This window comes from Centruroides sculpturatus, unplaced genomic scaffold (assembly GCF_000671375.1).
Source record: "Centruroides sculpturatus isolate CEXI.00-Female unplaced genomic scaffold, Cexi_2.0 scaffold465, whole genome shotgun sequence".
Lineage (NCBI taxonomy): Eukaryota > Metazoa > Arthropoda > Arachnida > Scorpiones > Buthidae > Centruroides > Centruroides sculpturatus.
Window position 1 is genome coordinate 451631 of NW_019384663.1, and position 23384 is coordinate 475014.

General features: G+C 27.8%; 1 protein-coding gene across 1 annotated transcript in view; it reads right to left on the reverse strand.

Moving 5' to 3' along the window:
• Nucleotides 1–1013: 1013 nt before the first annotated feature.
• The window catches only part of LOC111626608 (S-phase kinase-associated protein 2-like), a 26306-nt gene continuing 3935 nt past the window's right edge, over nucleotides 1014–23384 (reverse strand). Inside the window, exons 2-8 of the mRNA XM_023370045.1 lie at nucleotides 22093–22207; nucleotides 20014–20063; nucleotides 19077–19211; nucleotides 9795–9893; nucleotides 4094–4221; nucleotides 1526–1688; nucleotides 1014–1452 (exon numbers count right to left, since the gene is read on the reverse strand). Of these exons, the coding sequence (XP_023225813.1) occupies nucleotides 1266–1452; nucleotides 1526–1688; nucleotides 4094–4221; nucleotides 9795–9893; nucleotides 19077–19211; nucleotides 20014–20063; nucleotides 22093–22207 (877 nt within the window). The 3' untranslated portion in view covers nucleotides 1014–1265. The remainder of the gene's footprint in view (nucleotides 1453–1525; nucleotides 1689–4093; nucleotides 4222–9794; nucleotides 9894–19076; nucleotides 19212–20013; nucleotides 20064–22092; nucleotides 22208–23384) is intronic.

Consider the following 23384-nt stretch of genomic DNA (forward strand, 5'->3'; position numbering starts at 1 on the left):
TTTGTTCCATATTCTCCACTAGAATTGATGTAATTTGGCATAATATGAGAAAAATTTTCATCTTCCCAAGATGAAGTCTTTATCATGTATCCCAGAATTATATTTTTGTAGAAATTTACCGCTAATGTCTTTATTTTTATACTATCCTGTGTGCTACTTTTCATATTAATTGTAATTTAACTGCTGAAAGCAGAGATGTTTCATTTATTATGGGACAAGTATATCCTATACAACATTGTTAAAATTTATTTACTGTATATTTTTTCTTTTTACTGGTTTTCAATAAAATTATATGATATAATTAATTAACCTGACATGAGGAAATAATCAATGCTTGTTCAAAATTTAGCACTATCCAGAATTCCTCAGTGAACTTATCATTTGTCAAATTCTTTGTCATTCTACTGTTAAGCATTCTTTTATATTATTTAAACAATTTACGACATTGTTATATCATTAATTTTTTTTTTACACTTTCTGCCCTGTGAATACAGAAGGCATTTTTCCGTGCCCATTATGGAGACAAGGAATAAAGCCAGACAGTCCATAAAAATTCCTATGGCTCCCTTTAGGAATGGTAGGTCAATGCCTTAACCACTCAGCCACCTGGCCATCATTAAAATTAATAAATTTAATAAGATTTTATTCTCTGAAATCTTGATCTCTTTGATAAAACCAGATCTTGTAACAACATTTTTAAAAAATGCTGTCATTTTCAGATAAATTAGTTATCTGCCATTATTGGATGTTGCATATAACACAGTGGCAGAGAACAGAAATATCTTATCAGCACGAATAAAAAATTAATTTCATAACAACAATTTTCAATTTTTTAAAAATATTTATTTATTTCAAACTTATATCAAATTACAAACATCGAAAATCAAATAAGTAATCACAATATATACAAAATAATATATAGTAATTTTTAATTTAATAAATATTCAAAAATTATTAACAATATTCAATTAAAATTGCTACATAAACAGTTTTATAAGAATGCAATATTTAAAAAAAAAAGAAAAAAATTCATAGTATCTGAATGTAAATTACTTTTTTCCCTATAATGCTAGAACACATTATGGATTAACAAACAATTAGAAATTTTTGTAATCACAAAACATACTTGCATCAATATAAATGTTTACTTGGAAAAAGAATTAAAATAATGATAATGGTTTGAAACATTAAACATGATAAATTACAAAATTTTAGAATGTAAACTTATATCTGTTTGGAATGATAATGAAATTTCCAATTAGTTTTTAGTCTCTTACTCTTAAATGCCAAATACTAGTTCTTCTTATACCAGTAGTTGGCCTGGCAATAAAAGAAAATAAATGTCTATTAATTTCTATGTTTGGAAGATTACCCCTCAGAGTTTGAAGTGCTGTTTCAGTCAAAATTCCAAAACAAACAAATTGTTGAAGAGATGAAATATTGCTTAGTGATCTAATACAAATAAATAAATGTATGATTTAAACTTAATATTTTAAAATTTAATAATACAGTAGATATTACTTACAAATAACTAATTGAAGGAATATTATAGCATCTACTCAAATGTAGATGTTGCAGTTTTGGAAGACCATTAATAATGAAATCGATAGTTAAACCCGTTAATAGTGTTGCATCACTCAAATCCAAATCTATAATATCAGGGCAATTTTCAACCAAACTTGAAACATCTATTAAAAAAATATATATATACATATATATAAAAAATATGAGTGAAAAAATAATCAGTATATGATAAAATAATAATATAATTAAGAATTTATGCATAATATTTCATATTAAATTCAGAACTTTTCTATTTTACTTTAGCTAAGCATAAATAATTATGGTGTATTTTGAACAATAATTCAAATATGATAATCACTCAAACAATATGAGAGTAAACATTGAAAAAATAAAATAGGAAAGAATTTTAACTTTACAATGATGATGTGTTTTGTTGTGATTTGATGTGATCAAATCATATGAGGAAGAAAAACTGAACTATTTTTCTTATAATGTTAGTATGAAGTAAGAATTATATAGCAAAATACAAACTGAAGCAGACCTCTAACAATAAACAAATTTTTTTAATTGGCAAATAAATGATCAAAATATTTAATACTGAAACAGTTTTAAATAACAGATAATTAAGAAGTGTAGCTTATTTGAAGCACAAATATTCTCAGATTTTGTTAAGATGGAAAAAGAACACTTAAACAACATTTGAAATGTTCAATTCTATGTAAAGGAAAAATTGTTAGACTTAACAGTCATCAATTTTCTACAAAAAAATTTGATTAAGAAATTAAAAATTAATTTTTTTATATTAATACTAAATATTATAAGGGAATTTTTCATTCAGGCCAAAAATGTTATTGGATTTATTTCATGTCAACTAAACAAACTTTTCTGCCAAAAAATAAAGATGTCTTTAAAACTTTTTCAAGTATATATCAACTGATTTAATATCTGTTTCAGTTAGTAAAGATGTATATCATATTAAGAGTAAAAAAGTAAAAATTCTGGATTTGTTGCTTTTTAGAACTATTTTGTCAGTGCAGTGCTTGAAGGAATTTTCTTCATTTTTTGCTGAAAATCTAGATTTAGATAACTCTCATTTACTATAAAACCCATTTCTAAATTGATTTTTATACAATTAATTTTAAATCAACTAGTAAATACCAATATGTTAAATTCAATTGATATATACTTTAAAAAGTAATGATGGAAAACGTCTCTCATACAGTTCTATGAAGGTTCTAATTTATAATGAGAATTTTTTTTTTGAAATAGAGAAGTTTATATATTTTCTAAAGATAAAAATGGTATCTTTAGAGAATATATAAAAGCAGATTCTAATACCTGATAAACAAATCAGGTATTAGAATCTCAAATGGCTGTCATAAATAATTACTGCTGGATTAGTAATTTTATCTTGAATTATTTGTTTATTTTATAAAATAAAGTTTTCATTATCTTTCTTAAGTAGATATTTGGTCATAAAAAACTGAAGTAGTTATGAAGTATTAGGGAAAAGATGAAATTTCAAATCAGCAATTAATGTGCTAATAAAGAAATATTTAGAGCATATGATATGTAAAAGAATTACTAAAAGTCAACAATAAGAAATATCAAATAATGAAATCACTCTTAAATAATTTTATTTAAATATTTAGTTAAAAAATATATTATTATTTATTGAGATAAAACTAGCAATATAGATTAAGAAGCAAAGCACATCAGATAAGACTAGAAGTTTGAAATGCAAAAATCTTTTAATAATAATTAATAATATTGCTAGAAGAATACTGAGCATTACTGACAAGTATTAATAAGACTAAAATGATTTTGTCATGTATGTTTCATTATTTTTCATTCAAATTCTAAATGCTAAGACTAAAAAAATAAAATAAAGGGAGAGAAAGAGAGAGAGAGAGACTTAGATAAAGATGGATACAGAACATTAAAGCAAGAGAGATGAAAGATGAAAAAGAAAATATTAATCAGATGGCTATTGTAGTCAATGTGTAAATAACTTTTAGCACAGATAAAAGCTTGAGAATATCATGTTAAAAGACATATTTATAATCCATAAAAAAAAAGACAAGTGTAAATAACTTTTGAAGATTGTCGTTAGCCACTTTTCCTGTTCAGGAAAGAGGTGGAAATCACTTGGCACTAAACCGGGGCTATATGCTGGGTGTTTACAGGTGGTGAAGACTTCCACCCAGCTTGGAACTTTTTAATATGTGAAGACTTGCACTTCTTTCCTGAACTGAAAATGTGGCTAGCATGGCAGACGTTTGAGACAAATGATGATCTTCAAAACAATGTTGTTAAGGCCATCTCAATTCACTGGCAGCAGCATTCTATGAAAAGGGGATGGAAAAACTCGTCCACAGATATAACAAATGCCTCAATCTTCACGGTAATTATGTTGAAAGTAAGCATGTTTGTACCTAAATTTTGGTGATAAATTCATTTTGATATTTACACTTGTCTTTGTAAAAAAGACCACCCTTGTATTATTGTTTGCAAAATAATATTTATGATTCTTTTATTATTTTATTATAATTTATAAGAAATTACATACGTTCATCCGTTAATGTGTTTCGACATCCACTAAGATTAAAATGCTTAAGAGAAGGACTGACATTCTGTACTATAGATTGCAAGCATTCTGATGACAAATTGGTCCATGAGAGATTCCATGATTCCAATCTAAATTAATAAATATATTTTTTAAAAACTTTTTAATTTGTAATATTTAAAATCCTTTCTTCTCAATATATGCAATTTTAGCTGTATTCACATTATTTTTGTCCATTATTTTCACAATTAAATACAAATATTTGAATACTTATCATTATATTCAAAATATTTTGTATCTTTGTAAAGTATCATACAGCGCAGTAAAGCTCTGCATATAACGTTTAAAGGTCAAAGTTCTAAAGGTCAAAGGTCATGAGTACTATGGACATCTTAAATTTTAAATACAGTGGGTGATTGGTTAACGAACAAATCAGATAACAAACACTTTTGTGAAAGATTTTTATATTCAAACAACGAACACTTCACAGAACAAACACAAGAAGTGACGTAAAATAAAAACTACCGATTGGTCTTCCCTTGTCTTCAGGCAACAATTCAAAAATTTTAGAAGCTCGAGAGATATTGACATCAACACTCAACCCTTTACATATTGATTGGATAGTATTACTCCAAACTTTGAAACTTTCCCCTGTAATTCCAGCCTTTTATTTTTCTGACAAAAACAATTCTTTTATAGTATTTGCACAACTATCAAGTGGGCACTTGTTAAGTTTTGCATTGGTTTATATTCTCAAAAGGTGAGAGTATAATAGCAAAGGTAGAGAGTGGGCAGATGTCTGATGTTGCTGGACAGTACGGCTGAACTGGTCTACAGTAGGCCAAAATTCAATCTTATCTAAGAAAGATACTGTATAATCAAGAAGATTCAATCAGCTTAAGGAGTAACAAAAATCACATCTGAGATATAAATAACATTGAAGAGCTCATAATGGAACCCAAAACTAATCTGACGACAGAAGAACACCAAGAACTCGTGAATGAAGAACATCAAGAAACTCAGCAAGATATGTTTTCTTCTGAAAAAGAGAATTAATGTTGATATCTGCTATTAAACATTCTTTTGAAGAAGTGGGAGGATGTCAGAACAACAGTCTTAGAGTTACGTCCAAACCAGGTTGAGGTTAAAAGGCTTAGGTATCTCTACAATTACAATGCTATTAATTACTTCTGAAAAATCCCGAAGAAGAGAGAAAAGCAATCGACATTAGACAGATTTTTTTTAACCCCCACAAATGGAAAAAACATGACTAATAAAAATGCAAGACTGCATATGTATGTATTTTTATTATTACATATAAATAAATATAGAAAGTATATATTTTCTTATTTTTTGGAGTCTCCAGAACAAATTAATGAAATTCCATAAAAACCTATGGTATTGGGTTGTTCAGAAAGTAAGTTTGTTTTTTTTTCGTGGAAAATAACACAATATTTTTATAATAAATAAATATTTTATTGAATTATGTATTGACCATTTGGGTCAAATATCTGTTGTCATAGTTTCTGGTAGTAGCAGATTTCACATTCATAAAAGTTTTGATTGTTGCTTACAAAAAACTGATCCAAGTGATTTTTGACATTGTCATTTCAAGTAAATGTCTTACAGTTAAAAAAAATTTGTATAGACCGGAACAAGTAATAATCTGAGTGTACTCGATCTGGCGAATATGGTTGGTGTGATAGTATGTCCCATCTAAGTTATAACAGTTTCTGACGAGTCACCAAACTTGTGTGAAATTTGACATTATCGTGGTAAAACACTACACCTGTTTTGTTGATCAATTCTGGCTGTTTGTGTTTGATGATATTACTCAATTTGTTTACTCGATGGCAGTACACTTTTGAATCAATTGTTAAATTGTCTGGTAAAAGGTCAAAAAAAAATTTTCTTAAAATCCCATCAAAGAGAGCATCTCTCTTTAAGAACATGTGGGACCCATATATTGAGCTTTGAAACGAAACCAATTCGTTTCAAATAATCATAAGCAGTTTAATTTGACAAATTTAATCTCTTAGTGATTTCACGTGTTGTTATTCGGCAGTTTGCTTCAATCAGTACCTTTATTTTGTTTTCATTGGCTTCAACTGGCCATCCAGAACGTGGTGCATCTTCAATATTGAAATTGCCAGAACAAAATTTTGTATACCAGTTTTGGCACTGTCATTCTCTCAACACATCATCTCCATACATGTACCACAATGTTTTTCTTGCTTGAATAATATTTTGATTTTTTGGTAATAAAAAAGCAAAATATGCCAAAAATGATGCTTTCGATTTTCCATATTTAATAAGACACCAAAAAAAAAAAATTGTACAGAATCAAACAAAATTTTTTACAGATAAGCCTTAAAATCTCAACTATCAAAGTATATAATGAAGTTTGGTTTAAAATGAAATTGACTGGTAAAAATACATCTAATTCCTCTAGTAATAAAAAGATGAAATTACTTTCCAAACAACCCAATAAATCGATAATCCGTTAATGAACAATTTGGATAGCGAACAAAGTCTTGGAACGGATTATGTTCGTTAACCAATCACCCACTGTAAATTCATTGGATCATTTTGGAATTATGAGGTCAGCATTTTGTTTCCTAAATTTAAAACAAAAGAGAATAACAACACCAAGCTACTGAACAATCTGGAAGTCTGCATGTTTAAATTAATAGCTTATACTTACAATACTTAAAATAATATCCTATTTTTAAATTTTTGCATATTAGTTGATTATTTGACAATCATCACACAGCACAACTTACTGCAAGCTATCATGACTGAAAAATACCTGAATTCCCATTAAGAAACTAATGAAACAAAATTGAAAAGTAAAACTCATGAAAACATCTAAATAAAAAAACATATTGAAAATTATGGCATAAGAATACTGGAAGCAGATTTAACAGTAATACTCAACATATGAATAAAGTGCACATTACATACTATGATATAGGAAGCTGAAAGCAACTGAAAATGTTTGTTTTCTTTCATTTATCTAACATTTATGAAATATTATTTATAAAAATCATCTTGGTGTTTTTGTTTTCAAAAGTTTCTTTATTTAATGTTTTTGTTGAGCTTTACTTTCAATCTGGTTCCACCAGTTTTTTTAATGGAATTTTATATTTATTTTTAGTTGAATGATTTTACAATATACATTAGCAAAAAGTTCAACAAATTTTTATTAACTATTCAAAATTAATTAATCAATTTTAAACAGAACTACAAATTAATTATTCTAATCTTTGTGCAAGAAATTTATAACTTCTTAAATAAAACACAATTGTTTTAGAAAAGCACAGTTTACAATTGTTTTAGAAAATTATTGAATTTAACATTCTATAATATTGCTTGTATAGTTCTGATATTACTTTAAAGAAAAGTATTTGGCTTTATTACTAATTAAAAGCCCTACTAATTTAGAGAAGCCTGCCAGGGGGCTGCTCATTGAAACACTCCTTTTCTGGCTATAAGTATTACCATCAAGTTGAAAATAAGATAAGAAACAAACTATGTGAGCAATTCCAAAATGTCTCTGCAGTGTTTGTCAGGAGAGTTGATAGTGTTTAAGAGAATGTTCCTAAATGCACAGAAAGATGATTCTATCTTAACAGATATGATGATCATCCAAATAATAATTCTAGATTATTTACATAAAATTTTTTGAGTTTATAATTTCATTGGTCTAATCAATTATTTTATTATCTCATAAAATTACAGTAGACCCTGCTATAACACAGTAGATACGTTCCGTTTTATATGAATTCCGTGTTTTACCAGTCACTTAAATACATGAGCCAATCACAGCATGGCACATATGCAGTTTACAGACTATGGCTGTTTGAAAGGTTTTCTTCCATAAAATTAATCAATTCTCAACATTTCCAAAACACGTATAATTTTTTGGGAATAATCCATATAAACTATTCTATAAACAAAAATTGTAGGGTTACTTACTGAGTGTGCACCGTTCGACGACGCCATTGCTTAAGCTTGTTTTCATTGCGGAGCAGCACATCGAACGGCGGGTGCGTGTTTCCTGATAAGTTATTTTTCTGTGAAAAATTTGCTGAACTTTGGTGACATCATTAATATAAATATAATTTTTATGACCGTTAAATAATAAATGGTTTTTAATAGGTCTGCTGCTTGTTTAAACTCAACAGTTTGTACAATATCCGCTATTGGACTAGATTTGACCAATCCCATCATGACATGAATTGGCGATGACTTTTTATTGTATTATACGAGTCTGTTTTAGCGTGTTTATACGAATACAATCGCAATTTTTTCGCCATTATATACGAACCCATATCATATGAACCCGTTTTATAGGGGGTCTACTGTATATCCATATTTTTTCACATTAGTATTTTGTTCTATTCCTAGTCATCTCTAATGTTTTATTTTGGTTGTATTTGATTTGTTTGATTGCTGGATGATGATCTTTTAAAATGACCAAGAACATTTGCATCAATTAAACATATTTCTCCTGCTGTCAAAAGGTTTTCATGGTGTCCATTTTCTTGTTTCTCTCATTCTGTCTTGGTTCTTCTTATGTCAGTGAATAATCTAATCAACACTATTTTATTAATCAACATATTCTGTTTAGAATCATTGACAGGTAAATATGTATTTTGTAACATTTTAATATTAACGCAGTCACACTTCCATGTTTCCCAATTATGCTGGAATAATATGCAAATTTTGGCCATAATAAATAATACTTAAACCAATTCCTATTTATAAGATTTTGAATTATGAGATTTTCAGGAATGAGGTAGGCTCAATAACTCAGGATGCAGATTACCAAATGATGATACATCTCATCATTTGGTACTTTTTACAATTTAGATAATTTTAATTTTGCACTTTGTTATTTTTAATTGAAATACAAGTTGCTTCTTTGGAAGAAATGTTAACAATAATCAAACTTTGGTTATAATGAGCAAAGTTTTATAAGTGTACACAGAGTGGACAACCAACATCTTAATCTGTTTTTATGTAAATTAATTAATTTATATTTTTCTTTTTCAGATTCTTAAAAATGGAACATAGAAGTGTGTAGCAATAGTTATCTGGCAAATCAAGGAAGAAGTGCAATGACATCAGAAATAAGTTTGAAACAAATGGATTTATCTTGACATGTTGCAGCAATTCTTTGCACTTTGGTTGAAGATGAGATAACTAACACTGTTGCATTTCAAAAAAATAGTGCACCTTTTCATTATGTATCAATTGTTCAGAATTACCTGAATGAATGATTTCCAAATCGATGGAATGGGCATGGAAGTAACAGACTTTGGCCAACAAGATTACCAGATCCAACTCCTTTGGATTTCTTTGCTTGGAACACATCAAATCACAAGTCTACAACATAAATATTATGACTCTGAACAGTTTACATGAAGGTATGCGTCATCAAACAATTTAAGCTATGAAGAAATAATGGTGGTCATCATGTACGATACTTGTGATAATTCAACAATTGTTACTAATCTTTCATTCTGTAATTAAATTAATTATAAATTTCAATGTGTTTCATTAAAATAGACAGGGACTTAAAATACTGGGTGGGCATAAATTTATGTTTTGGAGCATGGTAATTTTGATGCATTCATTAAACAACTGATAATAAGCAGACAATACTGTATTATAATTAAGAAAATAATTTAATACTTACTTCCGACACTTCTGTAGAATTCTGCTTATACCTTCATTTGTTATGCCTTCACACATGGTCATATTCAATACTTTTAAGTCTATATTTTCTGCTAACTGACTAAATTGAAAAAAAAAAATAATTTCATTTTATTATTTAACAATGTTACTGGTATTTTCATTTTAAGAATATATTGTACATGGTATATATAGTCAAAAAACTTAAAATGCATTTTAAATTTATCTCAGCATCAGCAAAAACAAAATAAAATTAAACTTATCAAACTGTGCTTAATAAAATTTTCCTTGTTTTTTCTGAAATAAAAATCAAAGAAATACATAACATTTAGTACTGAAAAAATAGTAAATCAGCAGAAGCAACCATCACTTTTAAAAATTTCATTTTAATCACACAAATTCTAATTTTATATCTGTAATTCAGATATTATACCAATTAAGTTATTCTTTTTAAGTCATTATCTATTGTTAGCTTTCTTCACAAACAATATGATAATTCTATAAAAAGCATTAACTTCTTAAAATAAGCAATCCTTAAATCCTTTTGCATGTTAATTTTGATAATATAAAATAAATAACAATATAACATTGGAAAATTACATAAATTTTTGAGAAAAAAAGGTTTGAATAATTGAAAGCATTTTCATTATCAGATATTATACCAATTAAGTTATTCTTTTTAAGTCATTATCTATTGTTAGCTTTCTTCACAAACAATATGATAATTCTATAAAAAGCATTAACTTCTTAAAATAAGCAATCCTTAAATCCTTTTGCATGTTAATTTTGATAATATAAAATAAATAACAATATAACATTGGAAAATTACATAAATTTTTGAGAAAAAAAGGTTTGAATAATTGAAAGCATTTTCATTATTAGNCACATTTATTGGATTTGAAGATAATATAATAAAAAAGTAAGAATAAAATGTCTTTACATTTTATTTTTAGTTTTTCACATTTATTTTGTAAATTTTAAAAATTATAATTTAATTAGTATAATATTCTGATTATGGCTATAAATATTGTAGAATTTGTATGATTAAAATGAAGTTTGTAAAAGTGAATGAATTAATCCTTAATCCTTTCTATAACTGCACTATCACAATAACAAACACGTAACCTTTAAATATGCAGTAACTAACATTTATAATCAATACTACTTCCAACACACACCGTATCTTCAACAGACTTACTTCTAGAATAACCAAAACGGTGCTTACTTCACTTTAATCTGTTTCACTAACGTTTTCGAACCTTTTGGTCCTTCTTCAGGTGAAAAATGGGCAAAATCCGTTAAGATTCGATTTGAAATGATCTTTTTTTTTAAAAGAATTCCAAACATGGAATCTCTCCGAAATTCGTGCAATCGTCGTCATCCTTTGCGCATGCGTCGTTGTGAGCCTATGTTTCCTCCTGTTATGTGTCATATATCAGGGTTTGCCACGCTACTGATAATGATATTTCATCTTTGCTGTTTATACAATTGTTACCCTGAGTTGCCTTGTGTATAAAAATCGCTTCCATCAAGCGCAAATATTGTGTTTGGTGCGTGGTGTATATTATCTTTGCTTGCTCAAATAACGGTTGTATCTCAGGGTCCGTGGCGTACTGTGCTAAGGCGGTTGTTAGCCTCTTTTGGAGGATATCAGCTTTATGTTCCTTAATCCTCACTCCTAAAGATCTCTTCGTGGAGCCGATATATAACAATTCTTCATCGCATCTGCGATCCCTAATTGGGATGCTGTATACTCCAGCCATCATGTCTTGTTGCGGAGTATCTTTTGCATTACTAAGCAGTCGAAATAATGTAGGACCTCTTCTAAATACGATGGAAACTTGTCTTTTCTTAGCTATCTCTTTATATAGTTTCTCCAAATACGGATTATACGTTATAGCCACTCTTTCCTTCTGTTCTTTCTCTAGCGTTTCCGGACGATCTGTTCTTTGCGGATGAATCATTTTTTTGGCTAATGTAGTTACCAGTTCACTATACCCATGCCGTTCAACAATACTTTTAAGTATGTTTATTTCTGTTTTAAATGCATGCGATGTCGAAGAGTGCGTATAAGCCCTTTTAACCAAGGTGTTAAATGCCGCTACTTTGTATTGCTTCGGGTCACATGATCTTACCGGAATGTATAATTGTTCTACTAGCTGTTTTCTGTATACTTCCGTGCTGATGGTCGAACCTTTAACCTTGATGCTGACATCAAGAAAATGAACCTGGGTGTAGCTCTCTTGTTCAAGACCCAGCGTCAATCCGTAAGGGTTGTTATTAAACGATGCTAATAATGCCGGCATATCAGGCTTACAGCTCCATAGTATGAGTATATCGTCCACGTACCTTTTATACATAATTATATTGTGTAGGTGGTCAGGAAGTATTTTATCCTCCAGGAGTCTAATCACCATTTCACACAGGTCTCCCGAGATTGGGCTCCCCATTGGTACACCCCTTCTTTGTTTATATACTGTGCCTTTAAATTTTGCCCATTTTTCACCTGAAGAAGGACCAAAAGGTTCGAAAACGTTAGTGAAACAAATTAAAGTGAAGTAAGCACCGTTTTGGTTATTCTAGAAGTAAAACATTTATAATCATTAACATTGAATACATGGCAACCCTCCAAAATATCTACAGAGAAATCAGGGTTGAAACTAACAAAAAATTGTATTTAAAAAAACTCATGGTATATGGGATGCCAAGGAACGACAAAGAGGCCATTAACCCGACATGCATTCCTGTTGTGTACAGAATATCTATAAAAAAACTGCAGAAGGCCTAACACCTTATGCTACATAGGAGCCACCACTAGATCACTAAAACAGAAAATCAAAGAACATAAAAGTAGCATCCAAAAGGAGCAGCCGATTAGCCTTAGCAACTTACAACACAGTGAACCCAGATTCCATAACAATAGAATGAAACCGAGCTGAAATGATCCAAAAGATGCAGGATAAGTAATAGATTAAATACGCGAAAGCATGGCACATTCAATAAGACTACAGAAAGGCAGTAAATTATAGAAAAAACACCCCTAATGGCCATTTTTGCCATACATGACAAAGAAAAAATATGGTTTTTCAGCTTTATATAGTATTTTAAAATGCTTATAGCTTATATTAGCTTAAAATTATAGCTTTATATTGTATTTTAAAATGATTGCTATAAGCTTCTACTTTTGGAATATGAACAGCTTTGTTCTTTTATGAAAATTTTTAATTTTATGTATTTCCTGAATAGAGTCAATCAAAAGGACCGAAAACATTAGATAATTAGTATAAATGTTAGTTACTGCATATTTAATTAATTAGTTAATGGTTATCTGCTTGTTATTGTGAATGAATTAGTAGAAACAACCATTATTTTACTACTAGACAGTTGTGTTGTATAATCTATATTCTTTTGATTGTTGTTTCTTCAAAATATCAGAAAATGTACATTCCTGCAGACCTTTGTTAACAGACCACACACACTTTTGTTAACAGTTTATAATCATATGCACGTTTATAACTAGAACACAACAACACAAATTAGATTACAAGTTTTAATTTTACAAAATACAGTAAAATATCTAATCTTGAATTTGAAGGGACCGTGTTTTTTGATGTTTTGAGACATGAGTAGCCAGTTTGAATTATGGAGAATTCTACATATAGAACTCACTATAACTCAAACTGGTATGTAAAAAGTGGTGCAAAGTTTTATTCAGAACAAAGTCTAATTCTTTATTCTACAGTACAAAGCAGTAGAATAAAGAATTAATTCTGTGATATATTTAAGTCTATGAAATTTATTTGCATCATTATTAAAACAATTTATGAAGCTGTAATAATCATTTAAATAAATATAATATCACAAAATTATATATCTATGATAAATTGAAGTTATTCAAAACTCAAATTTTGCATAATAAATTATATAAATTATCTAGTAGAAAATTTAATAATCTGCAAATAAATTTTTATTAATGTAAGAGAGTTCATAAAGGACTGAAGACAAAATTCAAGATGGCTTCCATGAACTAAGAACTCTGCTCCAAATAGAAATACAAATTATGAGAAAAATTCTCCAATAGAAATTATAAAACAAAACACTAAAATAAACTTTAGATTTCATAGTATTCCTTCTCTCCCATTATGACAAAAAAAAAAAAACCACTAACATTTTCATCAGGCAGAGAACAACTTCTAAGACTACTCAATAATGCTACAGGAAAGCTAATAGATTTTCTGCTAATTGACAACTCTGATGTCATTTGCTTATTTATCTAGCTGTATTAATGCTGTTTATTCTGGGATAAGCGAAAAGAATTCATGAAGCTTAACAGATTGGTTGGCACTTGCAAATTTGACTAGTTCAACTTAAGGAATGAAACATGAATTGGTCAACTTTAGGAATAGGAAATACTTTATATTATATAGGATGGTGGATAGAATTTAAGATTTGAGTTTTTACTGTTTAGTTGTTATTCAGAAGTCATTTGATAAGTCATGACAACAATAGTTTTTCTGCAAAAATATGAGATTTGTGAGTGTTTTCACTTTCAAAAAATTTTTGACACAAATTTGACAAATATAGACCTATCACAGTGATGTCACAAAGTTGACACTTCATAGATACTTGACCAGAAATGAGAAATTTGTAAAAATTACAAAGCACAATGAGAAACTTACACTAAACTTTTGTGAATTATGATGCAATAAAAAAAACGACCCACCTTATCAATGTCCTTTAAAGTAATCTATCATATATTCCATGCATTTTCCCCCCACACATTCATCAAGACACAAGGTACCTACCAAGAACAATATTTTCAAAAGAATGTGATGGACAGTAAGATTAGTCTCTGCTGCTAAATTAACAGTTCCATCACCAATGAATCTCAAGGCAATGCACAATGGCTACAATTGACAAATTGTTAATTTTTATTGATGAATGCCTACTGTTCATTTGTCTTTCAATATCTTCCATTTTAAAAATATTTGCCCCACTGTCTATCCATTTGATATGGGAGAGCATTATTGCCTTCAGCTTCTACTAGTTCCTTATGACACTGTTTTTCGATTAATCAACATTTAATAACAATTTTTAGATAATGTCACCGCTCCTTCACTAATGATAATTCTCAAAAGTCCAGGCAGTTCTTGTGAGATGCCTCACTTCAAAGCATCATTATGGCATTAATATTGCATATATCAGTTTCAAAGTTGTCTCAAAAATTTTGTAATATAACTTAGTTTTCATGTGCATTGCTTATTTTAAAAATCTCTTACAGATTTTGAAATAAAAAATAGTTGCAATAACTTATCAAATGACCCTTGTAGATTAGCTGTAATTACAGTAAAGCATCAAAAATCTGGATTTGGCCATTGAAAAAAGGATATTAAACCTTTCAACCGTTATTGATGATGTTTTGGTCTTGTATTGTTAATGTTCTAACATTCATTCAGAATACATAACTTCATAATTTTGAACTTATTATTAGTGTATTTTTTGTTTAAATACAGTGGAACCTTGCTTAATGAGCACCTCGCATAACGAGTGTTTTGTATAATGAGCAAATCAAATTGTAAAAATTTGCCTTGCTTAACAAGCAATGTTTTGTATAACGAGTGATGAGGAGAGGGAAAGTCACTAATTGTGTGCACGTTCCACCAGTCTGTATTTATCACTTGTTCCATTAGCATCTTGGTGTCGCTTGTGATCACATATTTTTCCAAACTTGTGTTCACACATATTACTTTTAAATATCAACAACCATAGCCTGTTATATAATAAACACACCAAATGTTATGCCAAATTCTTGGGCTATGTAAAGGCTATAATTAAATATTAGAAATTAATTAATTTGACTAGAGGTAGGCAGTTATGCTGCCATCTCATATTAAATTTAATGAAATTCAAATTAAATTTTAGAAATGTCCGAATTAAAAATTAACAATTTTTAATTATTAAATTTAATACGAGATGAAATCATAACTGCCTACCTCTAGTCAAATTAATTAATTTCTATTATTTAATTATAGCCTTTACATAGCCCAATAATTTTGCATATTGTTTGGAGTGTTTATCAAACATATTTGTGATTTTTTTTTGTCTTCTGCAAATTGAATTCTCATTCCAGGTTGGTTCATTACATGCTAGGAAAAAAATGATGATGATTCACACTCTAACAATGCACATCATACAATTTTCTTTGAATAAACGTTATACAAATATTTGAGTACTTTTTTCGACATGGAACACATTATTGCATTTTACATTAATTTCTATGGGAAAAATTGTTTTGTTTAATGAGTGTTTTGCATTATGAGTACGATTCAGGAACGAATTATGCTCGTTAAGCGAGGTTCCACTGTATAGTGATTCTGTAAATTATATTTTAAATCTTTGCAAGCATTCCTACATTCCTTGTGAAATACTAGCTTGAACTTAAACCATCTAAATTTAAATGACAGTATGTTTGAAAATCCAGATGGGATCCAGTCCCAATCAGTCTAGATTTTTAATGCTTCTACAGGTATGTATTAATAAGTTTTTATACAAGATTTTCTTTGCTTAATCAAAAAAATAAAATTAAAATAAAAGGAGACTGAAGCCTTATTATTATTTTCTTTACTTATGTATCTAAAAATTCTTAACTTTTCCAATGGCTAATAGTACATTAGAACCTCGATTATCCGCCCCCCGATCAACCGACCCCTCGGTTAACCGATTGTCCTAGTCGGCAAATTTCAAATGTCCGCTAGTGATGTGGCGCTACAATAGCGACGATTATTATTTTAAAAAATTTTTGTTAGGCTTAACATCGAAAATTCAACGCAAAATAGGTTAATAGCGATATACTAATATACTAATTACATGGGATATAATAATATACTACACTAATTACATGGGATATAATAATATACTACACTAATAATGGATTTTTTCATACTTTTCGGTTATCCGACTTTTCAATTATCTTACCAACCCCAGTCCCCAATTAGGGTGGATAATCGAGGTTCTACTGTATAACCATTTCCTAATTTACAAGTAATTACATGCCCTTTAGAAGTAAAGACTAAGCAGTGGTTTTGACATTTGACTTGCAATGGCTTACCTAATTTATAAGCAACTAGCAGATGAGCCCAGCATTGCTCGAACAAAAAATAACAACAAACATTAAGAATATTAGATTCTTTCATACTTGTAACTATTCTATTCTATTATATTATATTATAGTATTTGATTTATATAACTATGAATGTTATCTTAATTAAGGGTTTGAAACACCAAGTTCCTAATGTCATGCATTTTAAAACTTCTTTAAATTGTGTACAGTACATGAATAAATAATTTTTAAAATGTATTAGATTGGTCACTCGGTGTGATAAACCCTTGTGTCAGATAATCTTTGTATGTCTATAAATCAAATGCTATAATATAATAAATATTAAAATGATATTTATCTAATGGTTTATTTATATCTCGATCTGTCTGCCCAATGTATATCTCGATCTGTATCTTATACAAATATTGAATTGTATGGATTAAACCTACCCAAATAAGAAATATTTCTGAAAACAATTTCAACATATCAAATCTAAAATTTTGAAATAAATATACAAATATTGCCTTTACTATAAAACATTAAAAATAATTTAAAATTCATTTTTAAATGCTTCACTATAAATTGGTACATATTCATAAGTACAAATTTACTACAAAACGCAAAAGAATTTTGAAAATTACCTTACTTTTTCTGTAACTAAGCATCTTTTAATTTTCTCTTCTTTAGAAAAAATGATGCCCATTTTACTCTATTTTTGAAATAGAGAAAAAATTGACTTCATTATACAATTTATTATTTCAAGTATTCCATATAAAGCAGGGAAAGAAAATCAATTTCAGTGTAATGTACTGTATCTACTGTAAAAAATGGAGATTCTATCATGATATAGGAAAGCTTCTCCAAGAAAGTTTGTGTGTAAATATATTTTTTTTACTGATAATTCGAATGCCAATCAACATATCTAAGTCTTTCAGAATGATATTTTATTAACTACAGGCAACCATTTTGGAAACACACACTGGATTTTTCAACTAGATTTGGCCCTTTAAAAAAAAACCCAATCTTTAAGAAAGATTAGTATTACAATAGTATTTTAACAACTAGATAGGTGACATCAAGAAAGTTGAGATGATGTAGTTAGCCTGGGCAAGCATTTTGAGAGTAATATGTCACAAATGAAAGATTTAAGTGATTTATTGTTGAGAAAAGAAAAAATATGATGAAAAGTACAGATAAAAAAGTGTAATAAAGAAATAAACTCAGGTGTGGACGTTAAGTGGTTAAACTTAAGTAAAGTAAATAAATAAACTAAACTAAACTAAAAAATAGGAAATAAAAAGATGAATAAAATAAAATCAGTTTGCATTTAATTAAGTGGGAAAAATCTTGGATAAATTGGAGTCGCTTGTTAAAAGCAGCTGTGTTTGAGATTTTGTCCAGTCTGGACTGAGGGAACTGCATCTGAAACATAACATCAATGAGTTGCTCAACATGACTAAAACACATATATTTGAAATAGTTACATGAAAGTCAAAAATTTCCAATAGGATGAGAGGAAGGAATTGACCATAACTGCTGACCTGCTGACGAAAGGAAATAACATTTCCTTTAAATTGGTACAGACCTGGGTATGCAGTTACAGCAGAAGCAATCAAAGAGCTAGGTAACATGGCGCTATCTAGTGGGGATGAGGGACATAAATCTGTTTTTTTTTTTTTTTTCCTTTCAACTCATATAACTTTTCTATAGTTCAACCAAAATCCACCAAACTCTAGAAAAATATCAAGCAACTGTGTGACTTTATATTCCAAAAAACAGCACCCAAAATATCAAAGTACTTTTTTGTTATTAAGTGTCAAAGAGGCAAAAGTCAACACTTTTGTTTTTTGAATATATCTTTTCTCAGAGTTAATTATATTTTCCAAAAAGTAAAGATAAAAACAAATTTTTCTTAATGTTTATTTAATTTTGAAAGCCTTAGTGACTACCTAAAACCTTGTCACAACCTCAATATATTTTCACTTTGGGAAACACTGATTCTTTACTGTAATAAAGAAACACTGTTGATAACTGTACTTCATTATAAAAATTACAATAAATATAATTTTTTTAAATATTCATAACTATTTACTTTATGTTATATTATCATTAAAATATTTCAACAATCATTCATAATTGAAAACTTCATTTCATATAAAAATATATTCTTTATTTTTAAATACTTACAAGCAAACTTCAGTATTGATTTGGCAATGTTCCAAACTAACATTTTTCAACTGCGAACAAACTGAAAGCACTTCTTGCAATCCTTCTGAATTTATTGATGCCATACTCAGATCCAAATACTGTAATTTGCTACATCTAAAAGCCAAATAATTTTAAATAATCTTTTCATTTCATTAATACACTTATTTAAATTTATACATATTAATTATGATTTTAAAAGCATAAACTGTTTTATTTTATATTAAGAAACATCCATAAAGCTACAGATTTTACGATTTAGTTTTAGGAAATTTAATGTGAAAACTATTAAAATAATGATATGTGAAATTTTTTTATATGTTTAGTAAGTTTCATTTTATAAAACCAATTTGTTTCAAAATACTTCAAGGAATAGTTTTGACTATAATTAAAAATTTATGTGTAATTAAATAAATGAAATCTATTACCTTAAAAGTAATTTAAATTTATGTTAATATGTAAATTTATTATTATATTATTTCAATTGTCAATGATATCCATGCAAAATTAAAAGAATTAAGATATGATGCACTTTTAAATTTTCTGGATACTTCTATGTTGAAATATACATTAAATATATCTCTTGAAATTTTATTATAATTTATCCAACTTTAGTTGCTTGGAATATTGCATATTGTGAGAAATTCATTTCAATAAACAATCAAATCCCTCTGTACTACCCAGATTTATTAATATGAGATATCACTGTATTATGAATTATCAGCTGACCTCAATACTGAGAACTATGAATATTTTAAAATTTCTTATATATATTTTCCAGTAACATGTTAATTAATTGAAGTATCTAAGAGTAGAAATTATTTGTAATATAAATGAATTTTTTTATACATATATAAATTTTTTAATATAATGATTTTAATTATTTTTATTTGTTATCTAAATAATTAATTCATTTTACCTTTCTCTGTTTTTCACAACTAATAAATCAGCAAAAATAGGAGTAAGTATCTAATTACAAAAAAAAATTATTTGTTAGTTTCATTTATATTAGAAAAAAAAACCCTATTTCTTTGTAAAAATTAAAAATTTATTTTATATCATTAAGTGATAATATAACAACAAAAATATAGTTCAATTTAATATGCATTATGCATTAGTCTATATAACATAAAACATTTCATAAATCATATACCAAATTTTCAGAAATAAACACATTAATTAATGCTCATAAAGAAAATCAGTTTTGCATAAGAATGAAAAAATTATACTTTTTAAACTACAGATAAATGCTCACTACTTATATGTATAGAAAGCCTTTAATTTAAGAAATACAAGTGACCTCACTTTTATCTCTTAAATCAACTCATCTAGAAGCAAAAATCAAATTGGAGATCCAGCAATGCATCTTTGTGTTAAGCAGAAGTTGCAGGTTCAAGTCTCACTCCAGATTGATCTTTTCTTCCGGAATAATGTAAATTATATAATCTAATTCAAAATATGAATATAATTTTTCTATTTAATACAACTTAACCACCTACTTTTAGTTCAAAGTACATGTTATCTATGATATTCATTATTCAAGTTCTAGCCTGATAATTAATCTAGTCTGCTGCAATTGTGAGATTAAGAGACTTGAATGTTAACAAAAATTATTGTTTTGCTTTAGAGATTTCTTGACATTTATATATATGCTCTAGGAACATTTTGTTTTTACATATATCTGTACCAAAGAAGACATGTTCAGACAAAGACTAATTCATCCATTTTAAATTTTCCAGAATTATTTTAATCCTGCATTATTCAATATACAAAGCTAATTATGCGACAGATACAACTGAAAAATTTCAATGAAAAACACTATTCTGCCAAAACTGAAGTAGTAAGAGAAAGTCACAAGGTCAAAGCATTTCCCTCAGTGTATAACTAATTCAGAACACGTGAAGTTAATTCTTTTAATAAAACTCAAGTCCTTTTGAATAAAGTTCTATTTCATCCCTAAATATAGTTATTATAACTTCTTAATTCCAAAAAACATACATAATTTTAAGAAAAAAGATCAAATTCATTTCTCCAAAAAGTTTCAAAATTTTCTAGCTCTTTATTGCAATCAATTTTCGTTGCACATCAGTTCTACAAATCAAACGATTGTCTAATAATTTGATACAATCAAAACATTTCTGCAACATAAAGCATAAAAATTTTGAATTACAAGTTTTAAATTTTATTATTATAGTCATTATAGCTGCTAATTTGTCAATTTTTTTTTATTTTGAATCTTCATAGATGTATGCAAATGTATTTTTTGTGATTTAATTTTGGCACTAATAACCTTTCAGCAATGGGATAGTCAGGTATGGTGCTATCCCAAAGTAGTGAAAATAAATGTGGGAAATTTTTAAAGTATTTTTCCACGTGTTTTTTCTCATTACTGTTTCAGAAAAAGATTTTGTAAACAGTTATGTCTAGTAAAGAAAAGTCTTTTTTTATTGTTAACTGGATGGATATATCCATCCCTCACTGTTGAGTGGTTAAGCATAATTTTAGATTATTACATGAAATTTCTTCAAATGAAAATTTTGAAAGTGTTTTTCTAATTTATATGAAATTGATATGCAAAGTACATTTTCTTTATTTCTTTAATTGTTGATAGCCATCTAAAAGTAAGCCCTTACAAGTTATTAACTCCAGTTTTCTTTAAGATATAATAAATTATGTAATTATAATTTGGTATTTTCTATTTCAGAAACATTCTGCTTTTAGATAAAGAGAGGATGAAAATTATAGTTATAATATATTTGTTAGATTTAAAAATTGTAAAACAAAATTCAAATTATTCTGAAAGTGGGCTTTGGATTCAATTGTAATAAAACCAAATAAAAATTATTACAAAAAATAGTGTGAAAATCAAACTAAGAATTTGGAAAAATACTGACTATTGAATTATACAAAAATCAATATTTACATATATCAATCAAGCTTGTTTATGTATAAATATTTATATTTATTTAAATCTTTTGAAAATTCTTTTAATACTTACTTCTGACATAGCTAGCCTTAATACAATTACTCCTCTATCAATTACTCTTCCTAATACACCTGGTTCTAAATGTTTTCTTCCCAGATCTAATCGTCTCCATAAACTTTCATCATAGCTTAAAATAAAATTAAATGTTTGTATTATAAAGTTGTAATTAGTAATTCAATTCCCTATTACTTTAACATAAGATTATTCTATTAAAGCATTATTACTTTACAAAACAATGATTTTATAACAACTTTTTGTTTTAAATTTTATAAATACAGTAAAGCCTGTCTATGGCAACCACCATAGACAGACTTTCATTCAAAAAGCGTTCTTTTAGACAGGTTGTTGTCCAATACAGGTGGTGCTGTAATACGGTATTTCCATATATATTTTGCACACTTTTTAGCCATTTCTACTAAGCAAAACTCAAGGTGAGCAAAAATAAGTGAATTTTTTCAATGATAGGGATATATTGGTATTGTATTTTATTCTTATTGGATAACTTGATTTACAGGAGTTGTGATTTTATAAGAGAGATTTAATACCAATATTTTAAAGATTAATACAATAGTCGCATTTTCTTGATTATAATGCACACTTTCTTTTTTTCCGACTTAATTAATTCAACTTGGTTGTTTTTGTTTGCTCCTCAGTTACGTGTATTACGTCATCGATATACAAACGCGTTGTATCTCTACATCACTTTGGTTTTGGTATTCGTTAGTTTAATCTTATTTTAACTTTAAAAATACTGTATTTTTTAATATTTAATATTTCCTTAAGTACAATAAGAAAAATTATTAATTAATAATAAAATGATTTTATTATTTTTACTCATTATATGATTTCATTACATTCTGTGATTATCATTGCAGAATCGAAAAAGGAAAATTGCATGTAAAACTGATTTTTGCATTAATGTGTTTATTGTTTTTTTGAATATTTTGCATGCAAAAATTACTTGGATATTATTTTTCTAAAAATATCGTGGAAATAAGGTAGGTTGATACAGAAACTATATATCGCACATATACTGTATATGAGCTTCAAAATAAATAAATAAAAATAAATTTTATCAAATGATGATATCAGCCGATTAATTGTATCATGTACAATATTTTATACTCCCAAGGAAAATACTGTAGGTCTACGGTAAAGTCAATTTCTTTTCCCCACAGTTAAACTTTGCCGCTAATTGCTGTTGTGATAACTTTAACATGATCTTCTAACAACAGCACTTTGCATTTATTTCATTTTTCGGACAATTTTGAACAAACTGAAATAAATTTCCTTTGTTGCTAGAC